At 38.5% G+C, this 25,818-nt stretch overlaps 1 protein-coding gene across 1 annotated transcript in view; it reads left to right on the plus strand.

Moving 5' to 3' along the window:
• Nucleotides 1-700: 700 nt before the first annotated feature.
• Nucleotides 701-25,818, plus strand: part of LOC111154430 (asparaginyl-tRNA synthetase 2, mitochondrial) — a 126,734-nt gene continuing 101,616 nt past the window's right edge. Inside the window, exons 1-5 of the mRNA XM_022514027.1 lie at nt 701-1,152; nt 4,370-4,479; nt 5,269-5,389; nt 7,752-7,892; nt 14,054-14,134. Coding sequence (XP_022369735.1) covers nt 1,012-1,152; nt 4,370-4,479; nt 5,269-5,389; nt 7,752-7,892; nt 14,054-14,134 — 594 coding nt within the window. The 5' untranslated portion in view covers nt 701-1,011. The remainder of the gene's footprint in view (nt 1,153-4,369; nt 4,480-5,268; nt 5,390-7,751; nt 7,893-14,053; nt 14,135-25,818) is intronic.

Raw genomic sequence — 25,818 nt, forward strand, 5'->3', positions numbered from 1 at the left:
CAAATACAGATAATTGTGTTGGAAAAAAGAGAGACTTGGAGAATCCAGCAGGCAATGGCCGACATTCCCTCCAGTCTCCCAACATCTTCACATTGTTTGTCTGCCTTCTCTGATTTGCATATACAAGGTCTCTTCAGTTACTCTTTAGTAGTTAGAGGGCTACCTTCTCCAGCAATCTATCTCTGGCATCCTACAGTTGGCCTCCGCCAGGGAACTGATCACCCTTTTATGCAGTTGTCTGTTTGGAAGTGTGATACCACACAACTGTGATGTAAGCAAGGATCTATGACTTAAGAACGACTGATATTTTCAGGCTAATCCTCTCAACACCTAAGTCTCCTGGAGGCTTTCCTTTTGCCTCAGTCACTCCTTGCCTCTCAGTGTTCCTCTGTATCAGCTGGAAGCTTTAGAAATGAAGACCTCTGAGGCAGGCACTGTCCCAGGCGTGCTCCCCATATGCCCCAGCAAGGACACCTACAGCTGAAATGCCTTAGCTCCGCCCCTTTTGAGCTTCTGGCCCGCTCCCTCCCCACTTCGCCTGCACCTGCCTTTGGCCCGCCTTCTCCGTAAACTGGGGTCAGAACTGCGCACGCTCCTTCTCAACCTCCTTGTAGCGTGATGACGTTGACGTTGGCGTATAACGTAGTGGCGGCTGTCGCGCTTGCTTCAGCTCTGAGAGGCGGTCTGGGCTGTGGGTTTGGAAACTACGCGGGTTGGAGAGGTGTCTCGCTCGGCCACAGCGCGTGGTTTTTTGGGGGCTTACGCCGCTGACTCTATTGTCTCCGCTCCGCCCAGTCCCGGGAGAGGGAAGCGCAGTGGAGGTTCTGTGGAGACAAACCTGGAGCCCCTGAAGGGATAGGGAGCAGCCGAGGTTGGGGGGCGTGGAACGCCTGAGTGCAGGGCTGCAGCCCATAATTGGGGAGCAGTCGAGAGGGGGAGGTTCACCATAGGCAAGGTCCGCACCCGCCGGGATCGGGGCTGGTCCCGAGGAGGGCTTGGGGCGGCGGTGCGATGTTCGGGGCCCGGTGCCTGGTCCGAGCCCTGCGCTCCTGTTCCTCCACTCCCTGCCCGAGACACAAACCTTCATCCAGACTGAGCGTGCGGGATGCCCTTGGGGCCCAGAACACGATTGGGGAGCGCGTTAAGGTTCAGGTTGGTGTATGGGAAGGGGGTGGGCTTTTCTTTTTAATGACTTAAGTGGCACCTCCACGACTAGGCTTGCCTTGTCAGGAGGAATGACAGGCAGGGAAAGGAGAAGATGTGGTCAACTGCGTGCGTTCACACTTTACTCCTTTCTTTGCCTACCATTGCTCTTTGCAAAACTGTTGGGATGCCTGTGAAGTCTGGAACTTTGCTTTCCCGGTGGGACATTATCTGTAAACTTGTTAGTCATACAGCAGAATAAACGTACGAGCCTCTTTTCCTTTATCCTTCATAATGAACATCCATAGTTAATAGTGCCTGCCTCGAGCTAGCTCCTTGAGAAATGACACCGTGTCTTAAACGGTCTTGGTGTTCACACATGTGTGACAGTAAATACTCGTTCGACTAAACAATGGCTTTTTTTTTCAACTTTTAACAACCCCAAGGCCTAAAAATGGGGGGTTGTGTATGATATATTTAATACGTTAGGAGAAAGAGTAGAGTGTAGCAGTTTGAAACTCTGGAGTTAGGCTGCCTAGGTTCAAATCTGCCACTAAGTGGCTCATGAATTATGGGCATGTTTCATATGTGTTTTATACCTGTTTCCTTCTTAATGGCAATGAATCTAATAGCCTTAACCTCATAGAGTCCTGAAGATTAAGTGAGGTGATAGGTATTAAGACATTTAGAACAATAGCTCACGTCAAATGTTGGCTGCTTTTATTTCTCTTGTTAATATCAGTTGCAACAGCTCCACATAGAAGATTTTCCCTTAAGGGAGTAGACCAAACAAGGTGGTTTGACCATTTTTTATAGGTCGCTGAAACACTGATGAAGTTATTTTTGTTGTCCTCGAATATCCTTGATTTTTAGCAGTGTGACCTCTCTGCATTTCTTTGGGTTTCATATTTTTTCCATGATACAAACCAAAACCTTCTCCATTCATCTATTTATTTGGCATACATACCTTAATGATCCCTTGGGAGTGGTAATCTAGAAAGGATTCAAAGGTAAAAGCTACTGCTTCCGTTAAAGGCTTTCATTTTAATGCTGCGCGGTCTAAGCTAGTAACTGCCTGCCGTTTGTGGCATTGAGCTCTTGAAATGCAGCTAGTCTAAATTGAAGGATAACTGTAAATGTAAAATACACACCAATTTTGGAGAACAAAATATAAAATATCTCAATATATATATATATTGATTACACATTGATATTTGGGGCATAACTGGGTTAAATACAGTATTAAAATTAATTTTACCTGTTTGCTTTAGCGTGACCACTAAAACATGCAGAATTACATAATGTGGCTCACATTATGTTTTTGTGGGTCAGCCCTGGTCTAATGGTTAAGACTGGTAATTGGGGCAATGTGATTAGTATTGGTGGTATAAAAATTTTGAGAAAATATAGAGGGACGTCCTTAACTATGTGAGGTCAAGGAAGACTTCTTGTATTAAGTGACATTTCACTTGAATCCTGAAGGATAGGAGTTCCTCAAGCAGAGGAACTAGGGGTGGGGGGGAAGATAGCATTCTAGAGAAGTTTGGTAATAACTTGAACTTTGAACTAAGAACTGTATTTGAATTCTAGCTCTATTACTTGGGAACTGTGATGTTAATTATTTAGAGAGATTATCCTAACTTCTCTAAATATGTTCTTCATCTCTAATACTCACTTTATTAAGTTCTTGTAAGGACTAATTAGTAAAATATTTATAAAGAGCTTAGAACAGAAGCACATTTTTAAATGGTGCTTCACAAATGTTAGCTTTTACTAACAAGTGAAAAGCAAGACAGTGGTGCTTTAGGAATTACTATTGATTGAACCTGACCAGAGAGCAGCTTCCTTTCAGGGAAGCCTGGGCAGGTGAAACCAGAAAGATGGGCACACTCAATTGTGAAAGGCCTTGTATAGGAGACTAAGGCAATGTATACTTTATTCAGTGTAGCCGTAAAAAAAAGTTCAAATTCAGGCTTTATGTTAACAAGCAGTGTGATCTTCAGCAAGTTATTTAACTTCTTTGAGCCCAGGTTCTTCACTTGTAGGAAAGGTTCACACCACAGAGTTGTTGTGAAGAAGTGATGAGATAGTACATGAAGGTAAAACACTTCTCACAGTAGATTTTTAGTGCATGGTAGATATTTTTTCACTAAAAAACATTAATGGACTATCTACTCTGTGCTTGACAATTGCCTTCAAAGCAACTAAAGCATGGTTCCTAAACTTTGAAAGTATTGTGGACATGCAAATAAGTAAGAGAAGAGCTTTAATAGCATTGTCTGTAGGTTATGGTGGGAACACAGCTAAGGGTCAATACCATTTTGTTTTGTTTTAATTTTATTTGTTTGCCAGCAAGAGCACAAGCAGGGGGAGCAGCAGAGGGGGAGGGAGAAAGAGACTCCTGGCTGAGCAGGGAGCCCGATGCGGGGTTCATCCCAGGACCCTGATGTCACCACCTGAGCCACCCAGGTGCCCCCAATACAGTTTTGTAAGTAGAATCATCTCCCTTTTCCCAAGCGTGGCTGATAGTTAATCAAACACCGTCAGTTTCACAGTTGTTCAGTGTCTGATAGAGTATTCCCGTTTCTTTGCTAGTTAAATTTAAGTTGGATGTTATCTTTGAGACCTGTTTTTAGTTGTACTGGTCTACTGGAATACCTCTCATTTGTATTCACACGTACCTGTCATGTGAATTCAGAGTGTCTTTGAAAGCTTATGTACTACTTAATATATGTTCACAATGAAAAGCTGTTTGAGAACTTTGTGTGATACATTCTAAAAGGGAAACAAAAATCCAATGGAGATGTTTCTAGTGTATACATAATCTCCCTTCTAGGAATTTTATATAAAAGGAGACAAGGGCGAAAGTATGTGTCCTGTTGTTTGTTGTGGTGGCAAAAAGGAGCAAGGGGCAGGAAGAAATATGTGAAATAGCCAATATTGGGGAAATCGATGATGTGAATTAGGCTCTTCACCTACTGGAATGTTAGTATTCAGAATGGTGAGTTTTATTAACAAAACAAAAAGGTGTAATGCCAAAGCTGTATCTCACTGCGATAAGAATTGTATTGAATTATATATGCTTAGCGGTGAGCTAAAAGCGATTGATTTGTTACGACAGGATTCAGGATATTGGTTTTTTCCATTTAGTCTTACATGTGCATGTGTAATGAAAATGTAAAATGTTTGTGTTTTAAACTCACATTTAGAAATTACTCTTTATTAGGGATGGATTCGTTCAGTCCGATCCCAGAAGGAAGTATTGTTCCTGCATATAAATGATGGATCATCTTTGGAAAGCCTTCAGGTTGTAGCAGATTCAAGCTTTGATAGTAGGTGAGGTTTTTGTTTTTTGTTTTTTGTTTTTAAATAACAAAAGAACCTTTTTTTTTCCTTTTCATCTCTGTTCCCCATTTCTCTAATCCAGTGTTCATATTGCCCCCTGAGTGATCTTTCTCAACAAATCTACTTTTCAGAGCTTTGAGGCTTAAGTCCAAATATCTGGAATCAAGATCTTTCAAGCTCAGGCCTTTCTTTTTCTTTTTCTTTTTTTTCTCTTTAAATTCAGTTAATTAACGTAATATTAGTTTCAGATTTAAGGGTCAGTGATTCATCGATCTTAAATAATATACAGTACTTATTACATCACCCAGTTACCCCGTGCGCTCACCCCCATCCCCTTAAACAATCCTTAGTTTGTTACTTATGATTAAGAGTCTCTTAGGGTTTGTCTCCCTCTCTGATTTTGTTTTGTTTTATTTTTCCCTCCGCTCCCCTATGCTCCCCTGATTTGTTTCTTAAATTCCACGCATGAGTGAAATCATATAATTGTCTTCTCTGATTGACTTATTTCACTTAGCATAATAGCCTTTAGTTCCATCCATGTCATTGCAAATGGCAAGATTTAATTTTTTTTTTTTTGATGGAGGCCTTTCTTTTTCTAACATCTTCACATAATAATATCCCGTATCTATTCTTTGCTTCAGCCTCTCGCAATTATTTGCTGCCCAAAGAAGGGTAAAACCTCTGTCATTAAATATTGGAATGTTCTGATAGCAAGTTTTGTATTAAAATGAGGGTTCCAGGTAATGATACCTTGTCTATGCTGGTTTTTGGTTACTGTAGAGAACTGGCTTTTGGGAGTTCTGTGGAAGTTCAAGGGCAGCTGGTAAAAAGTCCATCCAAAAAGCAAAATGTGGAACTGAAGGCAGAAAAAATTGAAGTTGTTGGAAATTGCGATGCCAAGGTATGCTTTCTAATACTTTAATGGGGACTATTTAGTCTTAATGTAAAACATTAGCTGTCTGATTTAAGTGTGATTATTGGGAAGATGGCACTTAGAGCATGTTTCAGTTGGACTTCGCAGATAATCGAAACGGGCTATAGAGCTGAGGAATGTAGAGAGTGTAGCAAAAAGTACGTAGACGGCTGAGTTTTATGAGTGAAGGTGAAGTATTAATCTCTGCATCTCTTTGGATGCCTGTCACAGTTGAAACTTGCCACTTCTACGAGGATGCCCAGTTAGTTGTAGTGACAGAGACATCGAGCAGACCATGTTCTTAGGAAAGCCCTGCCTAGAAATGACTTTTACAGGATCTAGAACTGTGTTGGACCAGTACCTTAGCCACTAGCCACCTGTGGCTATTTAATGTTAACTAATTTAATATTAAATCAATCAAAATTAAAAAAAAATCAGTTCTATAGTGGCATTAGCCACATTTCAAGTGTTTGGTTGTCACAGGCAGCTGCTGGCTACCATACTGGATAGCATGGATACAGAACATTTCCATTTATCACAGAAAATTCTGTGGGACACTGCTAGAGTGCCATAATGCTCGGGCTGAGCAAAGATAAGAAATCCTACATTAAGATATGTATGGGGCGCCTGGGTGGCACAGTTGTTTAAGATTCCGACTCTTGGTTCCAATTCATGTCGTGATCTCAGGGTCTTGAGATCAAGAACCCCATCAGGTCCGTAATCAGCTGGGAGTCTGCTTGGTTTTCTCTCTCCTTCTGCCTCTGCTTCTCCTGTTCTTGTGCACTCTCACTCTCGCGTGCGCTCTTTCAAAAAAAAAAAAAAAAGATATGTTTATGCCTATTTTTGCAAGAGTCTTTGTTACTACCTTTTATTTATCACCTGATAAAGAGGTTAGAGGGTATAAAATCATAGGTTATCAATCCAGTTTCTGAATTGGAGAAAATGAGGCCCAGTCAGGTGATCTGACTTGCCCAAGGTGATATTGCTGGCTAGTGCCACAGCTAAAATTGATGTACTAGCCATTTGACTCTCATGTAGTTGTGCTATACTTATCTTCAAGTATTTAATGAACAAAAAATGAGGAAGTATAGGGAAATTGCATCATTTTAATTCATTTTTATTTCTTTTGGATAATTGGAGGAAAACATATACAAGGAAATAAGAGAAAAATGGTCAACTTTTTAAAAAAATGTCATTCTGAATAATTTTTCAATAAATACTAATTGAAATACTAATACATGCTAATTGACATGTAAAATCTGGAATTGGGTCCTAAGATTTCTGAATAGTGGACTGTGAAAATATTTTGGAACTCAGGAATTGGAGATGGTAACCATTTTTGGGTTTGCTTTTTTAGAGGGATATAATGATTATTAAAATTTGCCATGTATTTAACGCTTCTTAAATTTTTCTCTCTTGGCTTCTCTGTCATTCACCTTCTCTTCCCCTTGATTTCAACTTCATTTTTAAGTATTTAGATATTAGGGAATTCTGATCCCCAGGCAGTCCCCAGACTCCTGTTAATGTGGTCCTTTTTTGACTTAAGTAGATGTGGTACTTATTTCTCTTATGAAATAAATTAGCATGTGCACTAAAAGAAATAGATAAGACTATATGGAATAAGCTACCATTTGGCTTTTTTACTTAGCTTTTCTGTTACCTTTTTTCTGGAACTTTGGTTTTGGTCTGAAGATTTGTTTTTGTCTTAAGCTTGAAACATGAAGGTGGGCAGGGTATAATATTTCTACATAGAGTCATAATTTGAAATTTTTGTAAGTATACATTTCTCTGCCAGATGACAGAAAGCTGTTGACCCTCCTTCATGTTCTTAGACATGTTGATAAACAGTGAAAACAGTGCCAATTGATTATAAGTGATTATGGGCTTTCAAGACCTTTGGGTGATTTTTAAAATTGAACACCAGCTGTGTGTACACAGCTGTAGAAAACATAATCTTTAATATCTACAATATTCTGAACTCTTATGTGCCAAACAGTGGGCTGTTTTGCATAATTATATTCTAATCTTCTGTTTGTAAGTAGTGACTGATATAAGCTAATGGATGAAAATTTGATAAATAACAGATTAGCCTCAGTAATATTAACTTTGCCCAAGGTTCCACACCTAGTAAGTGGTAAAGCTAGAGTCACACCCACATTTCTGATTCTACCTACCAATCTACTAATTTGGAATTAATGTTGACTATATTCACTTATCTTAAGAAACAGAGAAGGAAGATTTTTTATTTTTGTTCTGAAGCATTAGTGTTTAACCAGTGTCCTGGAAACTGTTATTATAGAACATTATCTTTTTTTAACTTTTCATTTGTTTTTTTTCCAATTTTTGGCAGGCTTTCCCTTTGAAATATAAAGAGAGGCATCCTCTGGAGTATCTGAGACAATACCCTCACCTTAGATGTAGAACTAATGCTCTGGCTTCTATACTGAGGGTTCGCAGTGAAGCCACGGCTGCTATTCATTCTTTCTTTAAGGTAAGGTGCTTTGTGTGTGATTAGCTGCCCCCCCCCCCCGCCCAGCTGTTATTTCTTGTGTAAAAGTTGAATTATTGTAACCTTGGAGTATTATCCTGAAAGTTCTGTTAGTTACAATTATTTATTCCAAGCACCCTTTACTTGCATGGTACTTTTCTCTTTGGCTAATTTAAGCTTATCCCTTTATCGCTGGTTTTGAGCAATTAGATTATGAGGTACCTTGGCACAGTTTTCTTTGTTCCTTGCATTTAGACCTTGTAGAGTTTCTTGGATCTATGTGTTTTAGTTTTCTTCAGGTTTTTCAGCCATTGCATCTTCAAAATTTATGTTACCTCCCCCCTTTGGAGACCTCAGTTGCCCATATATTAGGCCACTTAATGATACCTCCATAGCTCACTGATGTTCTCTTTTTTTTTTTTTTTTTTTAAGATTTTATTTTATTATTTATTTGACAGACAGAGATCACAAGTAGGCAGAGAGGCAGGCAGAGAGAGAGGAGGAAGCAGGCTTCTGCTGAGCAGAGAGCCCGATGTGGGGCTTGATCCCAGGACTCTGGGATCATGACCTGAGCTGAAGGCAGAAGCTCAACCCACTGAGCCACCCAGGTGCCCCGATGTTCTCTTTTTTTAAATTCCCTTTCCCTGTGTGTTTTTTTAGGGGGTAGTTTCTATTGTTAGGTCGTCAAGCTTACTGATGTTTTCTTCTATGATGACTCATTTGTTGTTATTCTTGTCCAGTGTGTTTTTCATCTAACATTGTAGGTTTCATAACTAGATGTTTGATTTGGGCCTTTCTTTCCCCCTTTTGTGTGGAAAAATATGGACTGCTGCATGAATCTGTGTGTCATCCTTGCACAGGGGCCATGCTCATTTCTCTATATTATTCCGGTTTTAGCATATATGCTGCCAAAACAAGCACTATTTGGACCTTTTTAAAAAAATATCTTCCATATCTCTACTTAACTTTTTGAACATACACAATACAGTTTTAATTAAAACTTTTACAGATTTAATAGCTGTTTAATAACTGTTTTATGTCTTTATGTCTAACATGTCTGTTAGTTGTTAAGTCCTTTTTGATCTACTGCTTTTATTTTTATTTTTATTTATTTATTTTTGATTTACTGCTTTTTGTCATCTCATTACAGGTTATGATTTCTTGCTTCTTTGTATATATGCCAGTCTTTGGTTAGATGCCAGACAGAAAATTTTACCATCTTGGATATTATTAAGCTTTGTTTTGGTATACAGTTAAGCTACTTGAAAACTCTGAACCTTTTGGGTCTTATTCTTATGATTTGGTGAATGGGGCTGGTTAACTAGTCTAGGGCTAGTTAACTTCCACTACTCAGGCAAAGCCTTCCTGAGTACTTTACCTAGTGTCTTGTGAATTTTGAGTTTTTCCAGTCTGGCTTGTGGGAACAGGTACTGTTTCCCAGGCATTGTTTCCTCTAATCTTTCTGGCTGGTTCTGTCCTTGGCCTATGATAGTTTTCCCACATGCATGTGCTGGGCTCCACTTTATTTCCCTCCTCTTCCTGCTATGGCCTGGACAATCTCAAAGTACTAAGCAAGGCTATTGATAGGGTTCACTAAGTTTGTTTCCCACCTCAGCGATCGCTGTCTTTTGTTGTCTGATATCCATGGTCTTGAAAACCATCCTTTCGTGTGCTTTTTTTTTGGTGGGGTTTTTAGTTTTATTTTTGTTTGTTTGTTTGTTTGTTTTTAGTTGTTTCAAGGGGGAGGGTAAATCTGGTCCCTGTTTTTCCATCTTGGTCATAGACATATTTTATATGTGGTAAGCACTACTTTTGAAAAGTTATTGGTGTTAATCAAATAGATTGGTAGGCACCTAAAGGCGTTTTTTCTTATTTAGCTTTGCTTGTCAGCCACGTCCCCTTACCTGGGAAGGCCACAGGGGAACATAGTTGTTGTGTTGATGAGGTGAAGGGACCTTCCCCCATGTGGATGGGAGGGCCCCAAAGATCAGGAGTGACCCAGAAGATGAAGTTCAGTGTTATTCCAAGTGGTTCTGGACCCCTTCCTATGCCATTTCTCCAGATCCAGCTGATTGTCTAGCATCATACCCTTCTCTTGGGTGCATCCAAATTCATGCAGGCCCAGCCCTATCGTAGTTTATCAAGAGAGTTCTTGCTCTTTGAAAAGCTCCTTCAGAGTTAGCTTCTGGTGAAACAGCTAAAGAGCATCATGGCTTTGAAGCATACAGTTTTGAATAAAACAAAGAAAAATAATCACATTATACTATGTCATCCTATTATAGTTCGAAAGGGTTCATTTCCATATGCTCTCATAAACTTTCTTATGCAACTTCCATATGGCTTTTCAGTAGTGCTTGAAGCACACAAACAGAAAATTTGTTCAGATCTAAAAATGTTTTTTGCCCCATATGGCTTTAAACAGTGGATAAAGTAGACCTTCTTATATACTGAAAGTTTTATAGATTTCTGGCCACTAGGTGGTGATATTGGCAGTCCATTAACAAGTGAGCTTTACCTACTTTATTCATTTATTACTGGAAGCTTTGACAAATAAGTAAACAATTTAAAAATAACAAACAGAAAATCTGAAATTAAAAAAATAATATTATAAGCAAGCAAAATGATATTTTAAGTGGTTGCAAATAATGAGTTTTAGTACTGTTGGTTATAGGTACAAATGCAGGTAATTTTTGAGTGCTATAAATTCGCTTTTTAATTGTGAAATCCTGGAAAATATAATCCTGATAATTCTATATTGTTACCACTTGTATGTATAACACTTAGGATTGAATTGAAATCACAGAGTACTAAAGGGCATATTAAATAGTTTTATGTTATTTAGTATTTGGTACTATTTTTGTGACTTACTACTTTAGAATCCCTAAAAGATGTTAAGACTTAAAATCTAGAGGCACCTGGGTGGCTCAGAGGGTTAAGCCTCTGCCTTCAGCTCAGGTCATGATCTCAGGGTCCTGGGATCAAGCCCTGCATCAGGCTCTCTGCTCAGCAGGGAGCCTGGTTCCCCCTCTCTCTCTGCCTGCTTCTCTACCTACTTGTGATCTCTCTCTCTGTCAAATAAATAAATAAAATCTAAAAAAAAAAAAAAAGACTTAAAATCTAAGAGTTTCATGCCTTAAAGTATCCTAACTTAAAACTGAGGGTTTTGGAGGGGAGAGGGTGGGGGGTTGGGTGAGCCTGGTGGTGGGTATTAAGGAGGGCACATATTACTTGGAGCACTGGGTGTGGTGCATAAACAATGAATTTTGGAACACTGAAAAAAAAAATAAAATTAAATTTTAAAAAAAGGTACTGTTCTAGGTGCTATTTTTTCCTAATATCTCTAGACTAGAAAGTCATTTTTTTGGTTTGAGTATCAAAAGTATTTTGTGTATAAGTTGGTTTGTTCATAAAATTGACACATTTGCTATGTACTAAAACTTGGATATCTAGAATCCTCAAGAATGAATTATTTAGAAAAGCTAAGTTCCTCCCATAACAGAATAGTTAGGCACAATTTTTTCCCAATTTCCAGTGGAGGTTATCCTAAAATATATTACGTATTTCCCTGGCTTCCTAATTGAGCCAGTAGAAGAGTTTGCCCTTTCTTGATGAGTCCAGATTCTTCATTTGAGTATCATATTTTTCCCTCTTCTGTATGGCAAGGACCTAGAAGTCCATCAGTGTGTATTCTTTTCCTCTCTATTGAATGACCCCAGACTATTGTGTCTTTGAGTTCCTGTGACTGCTTTTTTATGGATTTTTTTTTTTTTTTTTGGTCTTCCTATCACTTTTTTGCCAGTGGCTAGCAATTGTTGTCATGTTTCTTTCTTGTTGATTCTGATTTAATAATGATGCTTACTTTGTGTGAGTGCAAAAGAAAAATACAATCCATGAGGTTTTGAGTGATATGCATGGGCCTTAGTATGTGAGTTTTATAACTTTCAGATACTCAGTGTCTTATAAAATATCTGGTTCTAAACTGTGTATGAAAAACATTTAGATATTTAGAGGTGGTGGGTAGAATCAGAAAAATTGGGTGAGTAGGGGTGCCTGGATGGCTCAGTCGGTTAAGCTTCTGCCTTAGGCTCACAGGGTCCTGGGATTGAGCCCCACTCAGGGTCTGGGGGAGGAGGTGGAGAAGAGGGGTGCTCCTGGCTCAGCAGGGAGTCTGCTTCTCCCTCTGCCCCTCCCTGCCCCGCTCATGCTTTCTCTCTCTCTGTTTCAGATAAATAAATAAATCTTAAGGGAAAAAAAGAAGAAAAGAAAAATTGAATAAGCATGTACTTTTATTTTTGGCTCCTTCTCCGGCCTTCCTGTCTCGAAGCAGGGACCTCTTTGCTGTAGGATGGGATGGATACCTGACACCACTACCCTAGTGGAGGCAGACAGTACTCCCCCACTCCTGGCTTTTTATTTTCCTTTTTATTTTTCTACTTCCCTGTCCACTTGCTCTTTTTGGATTTTGTTCTCTGTGCTTTTTTATTCTACTTTTGGACTCTGTTCTTTATAGCCTTTGGGGGGAATGTTTTAGACTTTGATATAAGCCTTTTAGCAGCATTAAGCCTTAAAAAGCTGATGACACCTTTTGAAAGGTTTAGCATTAATTGAGTATTAAGAATAATTCCTGCTGCTTGAGTGATTTTTTTTTTTAAGCCCATATAGTTATTTTCATAAGATTTGCAGTTTTGTTTCTTGTGGCATTTGACCAGTTCTAACTTTGGCAATTACATTTAGCCGTTAAATTTTCTCCTCCCTCTCCCCCTCCCTCTCACCACCCTCGTTTCCTTTGGATTTTTCACTTCCTTTCTTTGTTTACTGCACTCCTGCTCATAGTTGCCTATATTCATGTGGAATAAATGATTCATGTCCATAATTCTGGCTCCTAGGAGATAAAAATTTTATGCAGTAATGTTATTGATTATTTTTCATTCGTTCTCTGTAATGTGCTTTGTGTGGCACCTCTAGGTTCATAGCTCCCAGGTTAAGTACATATTTGAATATTTTCTGAGACTCCTAATTTATAGTTTGAATATTTAATCAGTCTACATCATAAGACAAGTTGTTAACTGGATACTTTGTATCAGAGCCAGAATACTTGAATTCCACCTTTTTAGGAAGGGAGAGGCCAATTTGGGAGGCGGCTGGTGTAATGCACTGAGACATTTTACATTCCCTCAGTGATGGGCACAATGTGGCAGAGATTAAATGTGCATGTATGAATTCATTGTATTGATTTCAAGACCAAAATTTTTGTGTGAAACACTACTATTCTGGCTCTGCACCATAAGTTCACTTGAGTTCCCTCTGTGCTCACCTGCAACATTTACACCGAATGTAACCTTTTGCCTACATCCATAGTCAAAATGAAAGAAGCATAACCATGAATTTGCTGGGTTATTTCAGTCCTACTAGCAAACAGCTTTTGTGGTTCACTAATGGAAATAGCTCAGACTTTGGAGCGGAAGAATTGCAGTTGGGCGCCTCAGTAATGGATGGATTTGCTGTTCAGAATCTTCCTTGGGGCAAAGGAAGTGCACTGCCTGTGCCATGTGTAGTGTACTGTGCCATCAATTTAATGACAGACTTCCTAAAAATCATTTCTGCCTTTGTTGCTATTTATTTCTTCAGTCCCTGTTTGTCAACTTTCTTCTCCTTTTTGGTGGTTTATGACAATTGGGGGTCTCATTCCAAAATGACAACCCAGCTTCATATTGATCACTTTGTAGTCCCTTAGCAGTGTGGGTGACATCATTGTGCATTAGCCTGGAGAGAGTGTGTGTGTGTGTTGAATCACTACCAGTGTGTTAGAGAGGTGGGAAGAAAAAATATGCCAGAGAGATCCTAAGGGCTTGGGTTCCAGTCCTGGCTCTCTCTGCCATCAACTATTTGTGTGAATTTTTCTTTAAGTCTCTCTGGGCCTCAATTTCCTTATCTTTGAAATCATGTTGGACTAGAGAATGTCTCAGTCAGTTCTTGATTTAAAATTCAATGTGCTTCTCTGCACAGTAAAACACTCAATTTGATATCTTATTAGTTATGCTTGGCGGGCTAGAGAATTGATATGGCATTCTCTCAGTGCTTTTTTAATAGTATAATCAGTTATATGTTCTTAGAATTGTTTTATATACAAATATGCTGAAAAAGTGGTTTTTCTTTTTTTCTAGGACAGTGGCTTTGTGCATATTCATACTCCAGTAATCACATCCAATGACTGTGAGGGGGCTGGAGAACTGTTCCAAGTTGAAGTAAGTTTTGCTTCCCGTCTTGAAGGATAGGTTGCTCTTTGATATTTTTCTTTGGAGGGTTTGCTTTTTTTTTTTTTTTTTTTTTTTTTTGAGTAACAGTTATGTGGATAAACCATAACTAGATCTTGAAGATTTATCAATAGTAATCCTTAAAGAACAGATATAGAAAATTCAGGCTTCTCTGATTTCCTGTCCTACTGGCTATATTACTGACATTGTGACTGAAAGGAATGAATTTTTAAATTAGTGCTCCATTTGCTTTCCTTAGGTAACTGTGAATTGGTGAACTAGAGAAACTTGAAGAGATTAATAAAGCTTTTCAGATCTCTTTCATGCACATTCAACCCACAGTTGATAGTTTTGGATGTAAGTCATACTTTAAAAAATAAAATAAGAAGACATACATGTGCATATTTTCTTTTCCAATGCCTTTAAAGAACACATTTATTTTATAAGAAATTATTTATATTCCATATACCTCATGAGGGCTCTGATTTTAATTCTTTGTACAGCAATAATTTTTTTGAGTTCCTGTTATATGCCAGGCATTTTTAGCTTTCCCTTATTGCACATTACTTAAAAGTTACCAGTTTTTCTTACTTGCAGGCAGTTGAAAGCCTTTCATTTACCAATTTTACAACCTGTTTAACATCATTGGCCAGTAATATAATAATGGGCAGAGAGAAGTGTGTGTTGATAAATGGTGCTTTTTGTATTTCTTTCATTTATTCAGTGATTTCTTTATCTCTGAGAAGTCAAGGTTCTTATTTATACATCTGGGTGATTCCATCAAATGACAAGACCTATGTATAACTGCTCTGTTCTGGTGCAGTACGTTTGGACTCTTGATAATGATGCCTGCTCTTCTTATTATTGAACAAAGTATTCACTGGGAGAAGTTGTCCCAATGCTTGGAAGTCATTATTCAAAATGATAAGCAAATGCTGCCTGTATTCATACATAGTTTGAGGAAATCTTGATAGCCTTCTACACAAAGCAGAATAAAAATGCTTTGTTGAACATTTAAACGGGGAGTGTTAGCATCTGTAAATGTGAGTTCAAAAAAGCCAGCCAATGATAAAATAACAATACATAAATTGTGAAAGACATTCTCTTCTAGGTGTTTATGTTATTTATTTTCTCTTTGCACCTTAATAGTCTCCTGAATGTTGAAGTGAGAAATTACCCACCCTAAATACATTTCATAATCCCTTAATCTAAACCACTGAATATTAAAAAGGAAATGACAGGAAAGGAAGGGTATAATTTAAAGGAGTGTTACAAATAAGAAAATAATTATTAAAGAGACCCAAATTAAGCAAGTAAAAAAAATCTGTAACAGACCAAAATAATGATACATTTGGAGAAAACTACTTTGCTACCAGGGAAATCCCATAAGCAAGTCTGAAAGATTACAGTATGTGTATTTGGCCTTTAAACAACAAAAGGCAAGTTACCAGATAAGTATAAATATAGAGGAAAGGAAAAATACTTATTTCTGAAGCTAAACAAATGAGAAGTGTTCAATGTTTGTACCCTCTCAGGGCCAGGTTGAGGAATTTCATATTGATGGAATTAGACTTGCCTATTCACAGTATCAGAAAGAAATGCTTTTGAATTTGTTGGTCCTAGGCTTCTGCAGTCAGGCTCTAGGTCAGATCTCAGCAATTTGTGGCTTTTTGCTATGACCTGCTTTGTTGTTTTCAGAAGAAGTTTGGTTTAGAAGACTTGTCTTCTGCCCCTGCCAACCCTCTATCCTTTGAAAGCAGGACATTCTTACTCCCACCACACACACTCTGTACAGTACTTCGATTCTTCATTGTGTAAATTTTGTCCTGACTGGATTTAAAGATATTGGGGTTTGAATCTTGGTACCCCGCTGTTAGGAGGAAGTGGAGTTTTATATTTCAATTCTTCCTTCTCTTGGGGGTATGAGTGGCTCAGTTGGGTAAGTGTCTGACTCTTCATTTCTGCTCGGGTCATGATCTCAAGGTTGAGAGATTGAGCCCCCAGTGTGGAGCCTACTTAAAAAGAAAAAATACTAGGATGCCTAGTACACCCAGGTTTGAGGGCAGCAGTCAAAGGCCATCTTGAAATGCACAATAAGAACATAAACTTCTCTAATACACTGTTGAGAAGTGATAGTATGTTCCATCATTTTAGTTTCCCGTTTCTTCATTTCTGTTTCCTGCTTTAAGACTTGGGATATTTGTTAAGGCTTGGGTACTACTGAACACATAGGTATGAAATTGCATTAAGGCATGCCTATGTTATTTAGCAGACATTTATACCATCTGTGTTCAAGATGCTAGCTTGTCTCTGAGAAGATAAAAGAGATTAAAGGCAAGAATTAGAGATTATGGCAAAAATTAGCTGGTGATGGAACATAAGATGAAATTGCTTTATGTATATATTTGAGGTTACAGTATTAACAGTTGCAAGTGGTATGGAATCTAGAGGAAAATTAGGTCAGTGAAGATTGACTTGGGCAGGAAAATCTTCCAAATGAATTTGTGGCTGGGGCGTAACCTAAGGAGGATATTCCCAGTAGGAGAACTACGTGAGCAGAGTCAAGCAATTGAAATGAGTGTGGGGTTTTCAATGGACTCTGGATGGACAAATTAGAAGGTTCATATTGGTGAATGATAAGAAATAAAGTTGGTTGGCTGTAGGAACCAAAAGATGGAGCAGGTTTAAAAAAAAAAACAAAACACAACTTTATTGAGATATATTTACCCACTTAAAATACAGTTCCGTTGTTTTTAGTATATTCACAAGATTCTGCAGCCATCAATCAGTCTAATTTTAGAGCCTTTTCATCTTCCCAAAGTGAAACCTGGTACCCATTAGCAGTCCCTTGCCATTCCCCACCTCTCCCATCCACCTCCCCTCAGTTCTAGATACCACTAAACTACTTTCTATAGATTTGCCTTTTAGGGAGCATTTCATATAAATGGAATCATACAACATATGGTCTTTTGTGTTTGGCTTTTTTTTTTTCTTAGCCCAATATTTTTGAGGTTCATGTTGTAGCATTTATCAGTCCTTTATTCCCTTTTATATTCAGCTGGTATACTTTTGTGTAGATGTACAACATTTTGTTTATCCATTTGGCAGTTGATGGATATTTGGATTGTTTCTACCTTCTGGCTATTATGAATAATGCTACTATGAACATTTGTGAAAACATTTCAATGAGCATATGATTTCATGTCTCTTGGGTGGAATTGCTGAGTCATATGGTAACTCTGTGTTTAATATTTTGAAAAGCTGCCAAACCACTTTCCAAAGTGGCTGCATCATTTTATATTCCCACCAGCAATGCATGAGGGTTCCAGTTTCCCCACATCATTGCCAGCCCTTATTATTGCTCTTCTTTTTTTTTTTTTTAATTATAGCCATGCCTAGAGGGTATGAGATTGTATCTTATTATGAGTTTGCTTTTTGCTTTTGAACATTACAACTTACACATTTGAGCCTTTCAAATTACAGTTCTGTTATGCCAAAGTGTGATAGATAAATGGTCTCACATTATGAATTAAATTAAGCTGAGAAAATCTAACAGTAATACTTCATATAATAGGAACATTATTCAAGCCTTAGAATTTATACATTTAAATTCGTTTTAAAGCTGAGCGTGAACTGAAAGTGTAAGCCTGTTAAATGGAACCCAAGAAGACGTGTAATTTTATTTCTGAATCTCATACTGTGAAGAGTCTCATACTAAGATTCTCATGCTGCATCTCATTCTGTATGTTGAAGTTTGGCATTAGATTGGTTTGTTTGCGTGTGTGTGTGTGGTTATATATGTAACAAAATTTCCCAGTTTAGCCATTTTTAAATGTACAATTCAGTACTATTAATTATATTTACAGTGTTGTACGACCATTACCACTCTCTATTTCTTAAAACTTTTTCATCACTACAACAGAAACTCTATAGCAAAAATTATCCATTCCCATTACTCCTTGCCCCTAGTAACCTCTAATCTACGTTTTGGCTCTATGGATTTCTTGTTCTGGATATTTCATATAAATGGAATCATACATGATATTGGCCTTTTGTGTCTGGCTTCTTTTGTAGCATGTATCAGAATTTCCTTTCTTTTTATTACTAAATAATATTATGTTGTGTGGGTATACCATATTTTGTTGAACCATTCATTGATAAACATTTAGTTGTTTCTACTTTTTGGTATTATGGTAATGCTGCTGTGAACATTTCTGTACAAGCTTTTGTTTGAACACTTGTTTTCAGTTCTTTTGAGTATATACCTAGAAGTGGAATTGCTGGATCATATGGTTATTCTATGTTTAACTTACTGAGAAACTGGCAAATTTTTTCCACAGTGGCTGCACCGTATTATATTCCCACCAGCAATCAATGTATGAGGGTTCCGCCTTTTTTTTTTTTTTTTTTAAGATTTTATTTATTTATTATTTGAGAGAGCGAGCACATGCCCGCAAGCTGGGGGTGTTGGGAGAAGAAGAGAATCTCTGCAGACTCCGCACTGGGCAGAGCCGGATGTGGGGCTCAATGCCACCACCCTGAGATCCTGACCTGAGCCGAAATCAGGAGTCACATCCTTAACTGACAGAGCCACCCAAGGACCCTGAGGGTTCCACTTTGACTGCATCCTTGCCACTGCTACTTATTTTCAGTCTCTGATTATAGCCATTCTAATGGTTACAGTCGGCTTGGTTTGCACTTCCTTAATGACAAAGGATGTTGAGCACCTTTTTGTGTGCCTGTTGGTCATTTGTATATCCTTGGAATTTGTATATCCTTGGAAAAATGTTTAAGTCTTCTGTCAATGTTTTAATTGTCTTGTCTTTTTGTTGTTGAGTTAAAGGAGTTCCTTTTCTATTTTAGAAACCAGTCTATCCCCTGCATCCCCCTAATAGTGTGAAGCCTCTGATTATGCCCCTGGCTGGCACAGTCTTGAGTATACCCCAGTCACCTAGAGGTAGCATTGATTCTGGCCGGGATCTCTTTGGCTGTCTCTTTCCCAGACCACACCCAGCTCTGAAACTCCACTAATTCCAGGCTGATGGCTCTGTTGTTTCGACAATATTCACATATGGATCCAGCCAAATTCAGGCTCCTTTTAAGGTATACTTCCCAAAGTCAGTGTTTGAAATTTACCATGAGCCCAAAAGGTCTCCTCCCTGCTGTCTCTCAGTTTCTTCCAGCAGATTAGCCGGTCCACAGGTTCTACAGTTTGTCTTTTATCACCAATGTCCAAAGCCTCCCATTTGCCTTTCAGCGTTTTTTTTAAAATACCCTTTATGTTTGAACTTTTCCACACTCTATTGTAAATGAAGTCAGTTCCTTTAAAAAAGAGATTTGAGGAAGTATGGCCTGCTTCTATCCCCAGGCAAAATCTCTGAACAAGGCTCTAGTGCTGGAGGCAGGGACAATGGACACTTCTCTTTAAGTGACAACCTGAAATAGGAACCAAACTCAGTGGAGTGGATGGCTGCAGCCCTAGGATTCCTAGGCTTGCCTCGCCCAACCCCATGAGCCTGGACAAGAAATCAGGGCCTAGTATTCTTAGTGCCTTGCCCAAGGTAGAGCCTCCTTCTGACCGGCAGCGACTGGGCAAAAGAAGGGAGCCCCTACCTCATGGCCGCACTCACCCTGAACTATGCTTCAGCAGCAGGTAGCTGTGGACAAGGTGAGAAATGCTGGCATGCTGCCCCTCCTGCTCAGGTAGTCCTCTGCCTCAGAGCTGGGGTTCAAAAGAGTCCTCTGGGCAGAGTTGCCCTGCCCCCTATTGGGGGCACTGGGATCCATGGAATATTACTCAGCCATCAGAAAGGATGAATACCCACCATTCACATCAGTATGGATGGAACTGGAGGGGATTATGTTAAGTGAAATAAGTGGATCAGAGAAAGACAATTATCATATGGTTTCACTCATGTGGAACATAAGGAATGGCCTGGAAGACCATAGGAGAAGGGAGGGAAAATTGAATGGGAAGAAATCAGAGAGGGAGATGAACCGTGAGAGACTCTGGACTCCAGGAAACACCTGAGGGTTTCGTAGAGGAGAGGGGTAGGAGTATGGGGTAGCCCTGTGATGGGTATTAAGCAGGGCATGTGCTGTGATGAGCACTGGGTGTTACACACAATTAATGAATCACTGCACACTACATCAAAAACTAATATACTATATGGTGGCTAATGGAATGTTAGGGAAAAAGAAGGGCCCTCTGTCTTTGGCTATTTTAGCAGTCTGGAGTGGAGTTTCTGTCATGCTGAGCTTTGATGGGGAAGGGAGAGGGAGTGGGTTGTCATTCAAACACCACTTGTCCTTACCAAGTTTTAGTAGCTTTTCTTGAATAGATGTTTCTTTATTTGTTGTATGTCCTTAGGACCATTTTCAGGGACTTTGAATGGATAGGGTGGGAGGCAAAGGTGTGTTTTTATTTTTTATTTTGTAACTTTCTTCAATTTCACTTAGGAGTGGATCTGCAGAACTCCCTCTCTGTCATGCCAGAGGTGAGAGTTTTAAAAACAAAAAAAGACAAAAAGAAAAAGGCTGGTCACCTTGGACTACTTATTACCACAACAGTTCTCAATTTCCTTACTGGTAAAATATGATTGACACAGTGCTTACAGGTTGTAAGGATTAAGTGAGATGACACATGAAAACTTAAAACTGTTATTGAAAAATAAAACAATGTGCATATGATGTAAGCACTAAAACTTTCTCTTTTACAAATTGTTGTGCATTCTAGAAATGATAACAAGAAGTTACTGGACCTCGGGAATTTGGGTGCTTGTAAGTTTTTATGGCTGAGTTATTTACAGCACACATCATTTCTGCTTGATGTTTGCACTTTTTAATATTCTTACCTGTTTCTTTTAAACTTTTTATATGTTATGAAGGCTAACCCAGGTCAAACCTCTTATCAAAATAGCTTCTTTTGGGGTTCCAAAGTGGCTCAGTTTGTTAAGCATCTGCCTTCAGGGTCCTGGGATCGAGCCCCACATGGCCCTTGCTCAGTGGGAAGCCTGCCTCTGCCTCCCTCCTGCTTGTGTTTCCTATCTCACTGTGTCTCTCTCTGTCAAACAAATAAAATCTTTTTTTTTTTTTAAAGTAGCTTCTTTAGCTGACTTTAAGTTTTTCCTTCTTCCAAGTCCTGTCACCCTTGTGTTCAGTTGCTCATAGCCTCTTTGGACATTCAGTTCTTTTCAGTTTTTTGTTTGTTTGTTTGTTTTTGTTTTTTTTTTTATATCTATTTTATTTCCTTATCTAGATTGCAAGCTTCTTACGGGGAACTGTTACCTGACAGTGGTGGGACACTTGGATACTTGTTGATTAATATTTTCTGTGGGCCGTTTTGGCTTTGCAGAACTTTCATCCTTAAAAGATCAGTCCTTTTCTGTTGAAGATGTTTATTTCTGTTAAGGAGGTTCAGTTTCTGCATATAAAAAAGGCCCTGGGTATATCTAGGAAAATAGATGAGACTCATACTAGTGTTTGTGCACGGGGCCTACTGTTCTTTATGCTTTGAATTTTTAATCATCTGCTTGTATTGCTTAAAAACAAAAATTATATGTAAAAGTTACACTGTTCAAAAGTTACAAAGGGTGTAAAGTAAAAAGTTAGTTTCCCTCCCACCCCTTACTCCCAGCTAGCCTGGTTCTCCTTGCATAGGCAGTCACTATTGTCTTTTTCTCTAGAGAGTTTGTACCAACTTTTATTTCTGTCAGCAATATGTGTGGGTGCTATTTCTAATGAATCATCTTTCAGAATGTGTTACCAAATGTTTTAACTTTTCTTCTCCAATTTTAACCAGATATATTATTTTTTTAATTAAACTAATTAAAGAGGAGAAAGAAAGAAAATGCCACACTAGATTAAGAGAAGCAAATCTGTTTTCAAGGGCAATGAGAAGATAACTGACTTGATACCATGTTTTTGTTGCTTCCACTGTAAAGTGAGAATTTTGTGAATCAGCACTGTGGTTTGAAAAAAAAAAAAATCCCTCAGACTGTGAACCGGTATAGCCTGTTGCTCCTAGGTCTTATTTCGAAGACTGAGCTATTTTCTTCCATCCTACAGCATCCACCAAGTGGAGTGCATTCTTAAAATGATTTAATCCCATCAGCCACACAGCTGGACTAAAATTGTGCTATTTGCTTCATCCTGTAAATATTTGTTAATCCTCCTTTCTTGTGAAAAGTATTGTGCTAGTGCTATTTGACTTACAAAGTTATTTCTGTTTGGCCTCTCAGCAACATGAATTTGCAAGATATTTTTAAATGGGAAAAACAAAATCCTACAATAATAAATGCCACCAAAATAATATGACTTTAAAAGCTAGTCATATTATTTTAGATATTACAAGGATAGATTTTAAGTCAAATCATTAAGAATATAAAAACACTGTGAAATCTGAAGCCAGTTATGCTTGGTTTCATAATTTTCAAATAGTTTTACTTTGATTCAGGTGCCAGCATTTTAATCTGATGATAGATCAGACTAATAACGTCTAATGTTTGTATAGTATATTAAGTCAAATAATATTTGTATAGTACTTTACTGCCATATATGTTATTTCATTGGTGTTTTTTGTAATGTTAGACCTCTAGACAGGATTTCTGAAAGAAGTAATCCCATTTTATTAGCTTTAAGTAATCCAAGCAGAAAAAGAAAAAGAAAAAACATTTATTGAATACCAAGTATACTTCAGGCACCATGTCAAGTTACTTTATATTATATAATCTTTTCAGCAACCCTTTTAAGTAGGAATTAGTTTGCCTTTGGAAGAGCAGGAGCCATGTGTTTCTTATACATTGTTGTGTAATACCTGACACATTCTCTGGCACATGGTAGGTGCTCCATAAATATTTGTTGAATAAATGATCTTTTATTTTTACACGAGGAAACCGGGCTCGGTTTAAAAACCAAACAAACATATCTGGGCTCCCTATTCTGTTCCATTGATGTCTGTGTCTGTTTTTGTGCCAGTACCATGCTGTCTTGGTAATTACAGCTTTGTAATATAGCTTGAAATCAGGCAACATGATGCCCCCAGCTTTGTTTTTCTTTTTCAACATTTTCTTGGCAGTTTGGGGTCTTTTCTGGTTCCATACAAATTTTAGGATTGTTTGTTCCAGCACTTTGAAAAATGCCATTAGTATTTTGATAGGGATGGTGTCGAAAGTACAGATTGCTCTGGGCAGCACAGATGTTTTAACAATGTTTATTCTTCCGATCCATGTGCATGGAATGTTTTTCCATCTTTTCCTGTCTTCTTCAATTTCTTTCATGAGTGTTTTGTAGTTCCTAGAGTATAGAACCTTTACCTCTTTGGTTAGATTTATTCCAAGCTATCTTAGAGTTTTTGGTCCTGTTGTAAATGGAATCAATTCCCTAATTTCTCTTTCTACAGTTACATTGTTAGTGTATAGAAAAGCAGCTGATTTCTTTCTATGCATTGATTTTGTATTCTGCCACATTACTGAATTGCTTTATGAGTTCTAGTAATTTGGGGGTGGAGTCTTTTGGGTTTTCCCATATAAATTATCATGTCATCTGCAAAGAGATTTTGACTTTTTCTTTGCCAATTTGAATACCTTTTATTTCTTTTTGTTGTCTGATTACTGTTGCTAGGACTTCTAGTACTATGTTGAACAATAATGGTGAGAATGGGCTCCTTGTTGTTTTCCTGATCGCAAGAGAAAGGCTCAGCTTTTCTCCATTGAGAATGATATTCAATGTGGGCTTTTCATAGATGGTTATTATGAAATTGAGGAATATCCCTACACTCTGAAGAGTTTCAATCAGGAAAGGATGCTATATTTTACCGAATGCTTTTTCTGCATCAGTTGAGAGGATCATATGGTTCTTGTCTCTTCTCTTACTAATGTGTTCTGTCACATTAATTGATTTGCAAATATTGAGCCACCCTTGCATCCCAGGAGTAAACCCCACCTGGTTGTGATGGATAATCAGTGGAACAGAATAGAGAGCCCAGGTATAAACCCTCAACTCTAAGATCAGCTAATCTTCAACAAAGCAGGAAAAAAGTCTCTTCAATAAATGGTGCCGGGAAAATTAGACAGCTATATACAGAAGGGTGAACGCAACCATTCTCTTACACCATACACAAAGATAAACTCTAAATGGATGAAGGACCTCAATGTGAAGCAGGAATCCATCAGAAACCTAGAGGAAAACATAGGCAGTAACCTCTTCAACATTGGCCACAGCAACTTCTTTCAAGACACTTCTTCAAAGGCAAGGGAAACAAAAGTGAAAATGAACTTTTGGGACTTCAAGATAAAAAGCTTCTGCACAGCAAAGGAAACAGTCAACAAAACAAAGAGGCAACCTCACAGAATGAGAGAAGATACTTGCAAATGACACTACAGATAAAGGGCCAGTATCCACAATCTGTAAAGAACTTTTCAAACTCAGCACCCAAAAAACAAATAATCAAGCTGAAAAATGGGCAAAAGACATGAACAGACACATCTCCAAAGAAGACATACAAATGACTAACAGACACATGAAAAAATGTTCAACATCATTAGCCATCAGGGAAATTCAGATCAAAACCACATTGAGATAACACCTTACACCAGTTAGAATGGCAAAAATTGACAAGGCAGGAAACAACAAATGTTGGAGAGGATGTGGAGAAAGGGGAATCCTCTTACACCTTTGGTGGTAATGCAAGTTGGTATAGCCAATTTGGTAAACAGCGTGGAGGTTCCTCAAAAAGTTAAAAATAGAGCTACTCCATGACCCAGCAGGTGCACTACTGGGTATTTACCCCAAAGATACAGATGTAGTGAAAAGAAGGGGCACATGGACCTCAGTATTCATAGCAGCAATGTCCACAATAGCCAAACTGTGGAAGGAGCTGAGATGTCCTTCAACAGACAAATGGATAAAGAAGATGTGGTCCATATATACAATGGAATATTACTGAGCTATCAGAAAGGATAAATACCCACCATTTGCACTGACGTGGATGGAACTGGAAGGGATCGTGCTAAGTGAAATAAGTCAAGCAGAGAAAGACAATTATCATATGGCTTCTCTTCTATGTGGGACATAAGGAATAGCATGGTGAACATTAGGAGAAGAAGGGAAAAATGAAGGGGATTTGGAGGGGGAGACGAACCATGAAAAACTATGGACTATGGGAAACAGAGGGTTTCAGAGGGGAGGGGTGTTGGGGAGAGGGGTGAGCCCACTGATGGGTATTAAGGAGGACATGTATTGCATGGAGCACTGGGTGTTATACACAAGCAATGAATCATGGAACACTACCTCAAAAACTAATGATGTACTGTATGGTGACTAACATAATAAAAAAAAAAAAAAAAAAAAAAACACAGGGGCGCCTGGGTGGCTCAGTGAGTTAAGCCTCTGCCTTTGGCTCGGATCATGATTTCAGGGTACTGGGATCAAGCTCCGCATCGGGCTCTCTGCTCAGCGGGGAACCTGCTTTCCCCTCTCTCTCTGCCTACTTGTGATATCTCTCTCTGTCAAATAAATAAAATCTTTAAAAAAAAAAAAAAAAAAAGAACAAACAAACTTACCAAAGCTACACAGTAAGGGACCGAGTTGTAGTTTTAACAAGATCTGTTTGGCTGTAAAGTAAATGCTGTTCGTACACACCACTTTGACTCCTGAAGTTGGCTTTTGAGAAAAGA

Source organism: Enhydra lutris, unplaced genomic scaffold, assembly GCF_002288905.1.
Source record: "Enhydra lutris kenyoni isolate GAN:26980312 unplaced genomic scaffold, ASM228890v2 scaffoldscaffold37, whole genome shotgun sequence".
NCBI classification, from domain to species: domain Eukaryota; kingdom Metazoa; phylum Chordata; class Mammalia; order Carnivora; family Mustelidae; genus Enhydra; species Enhydra lutris.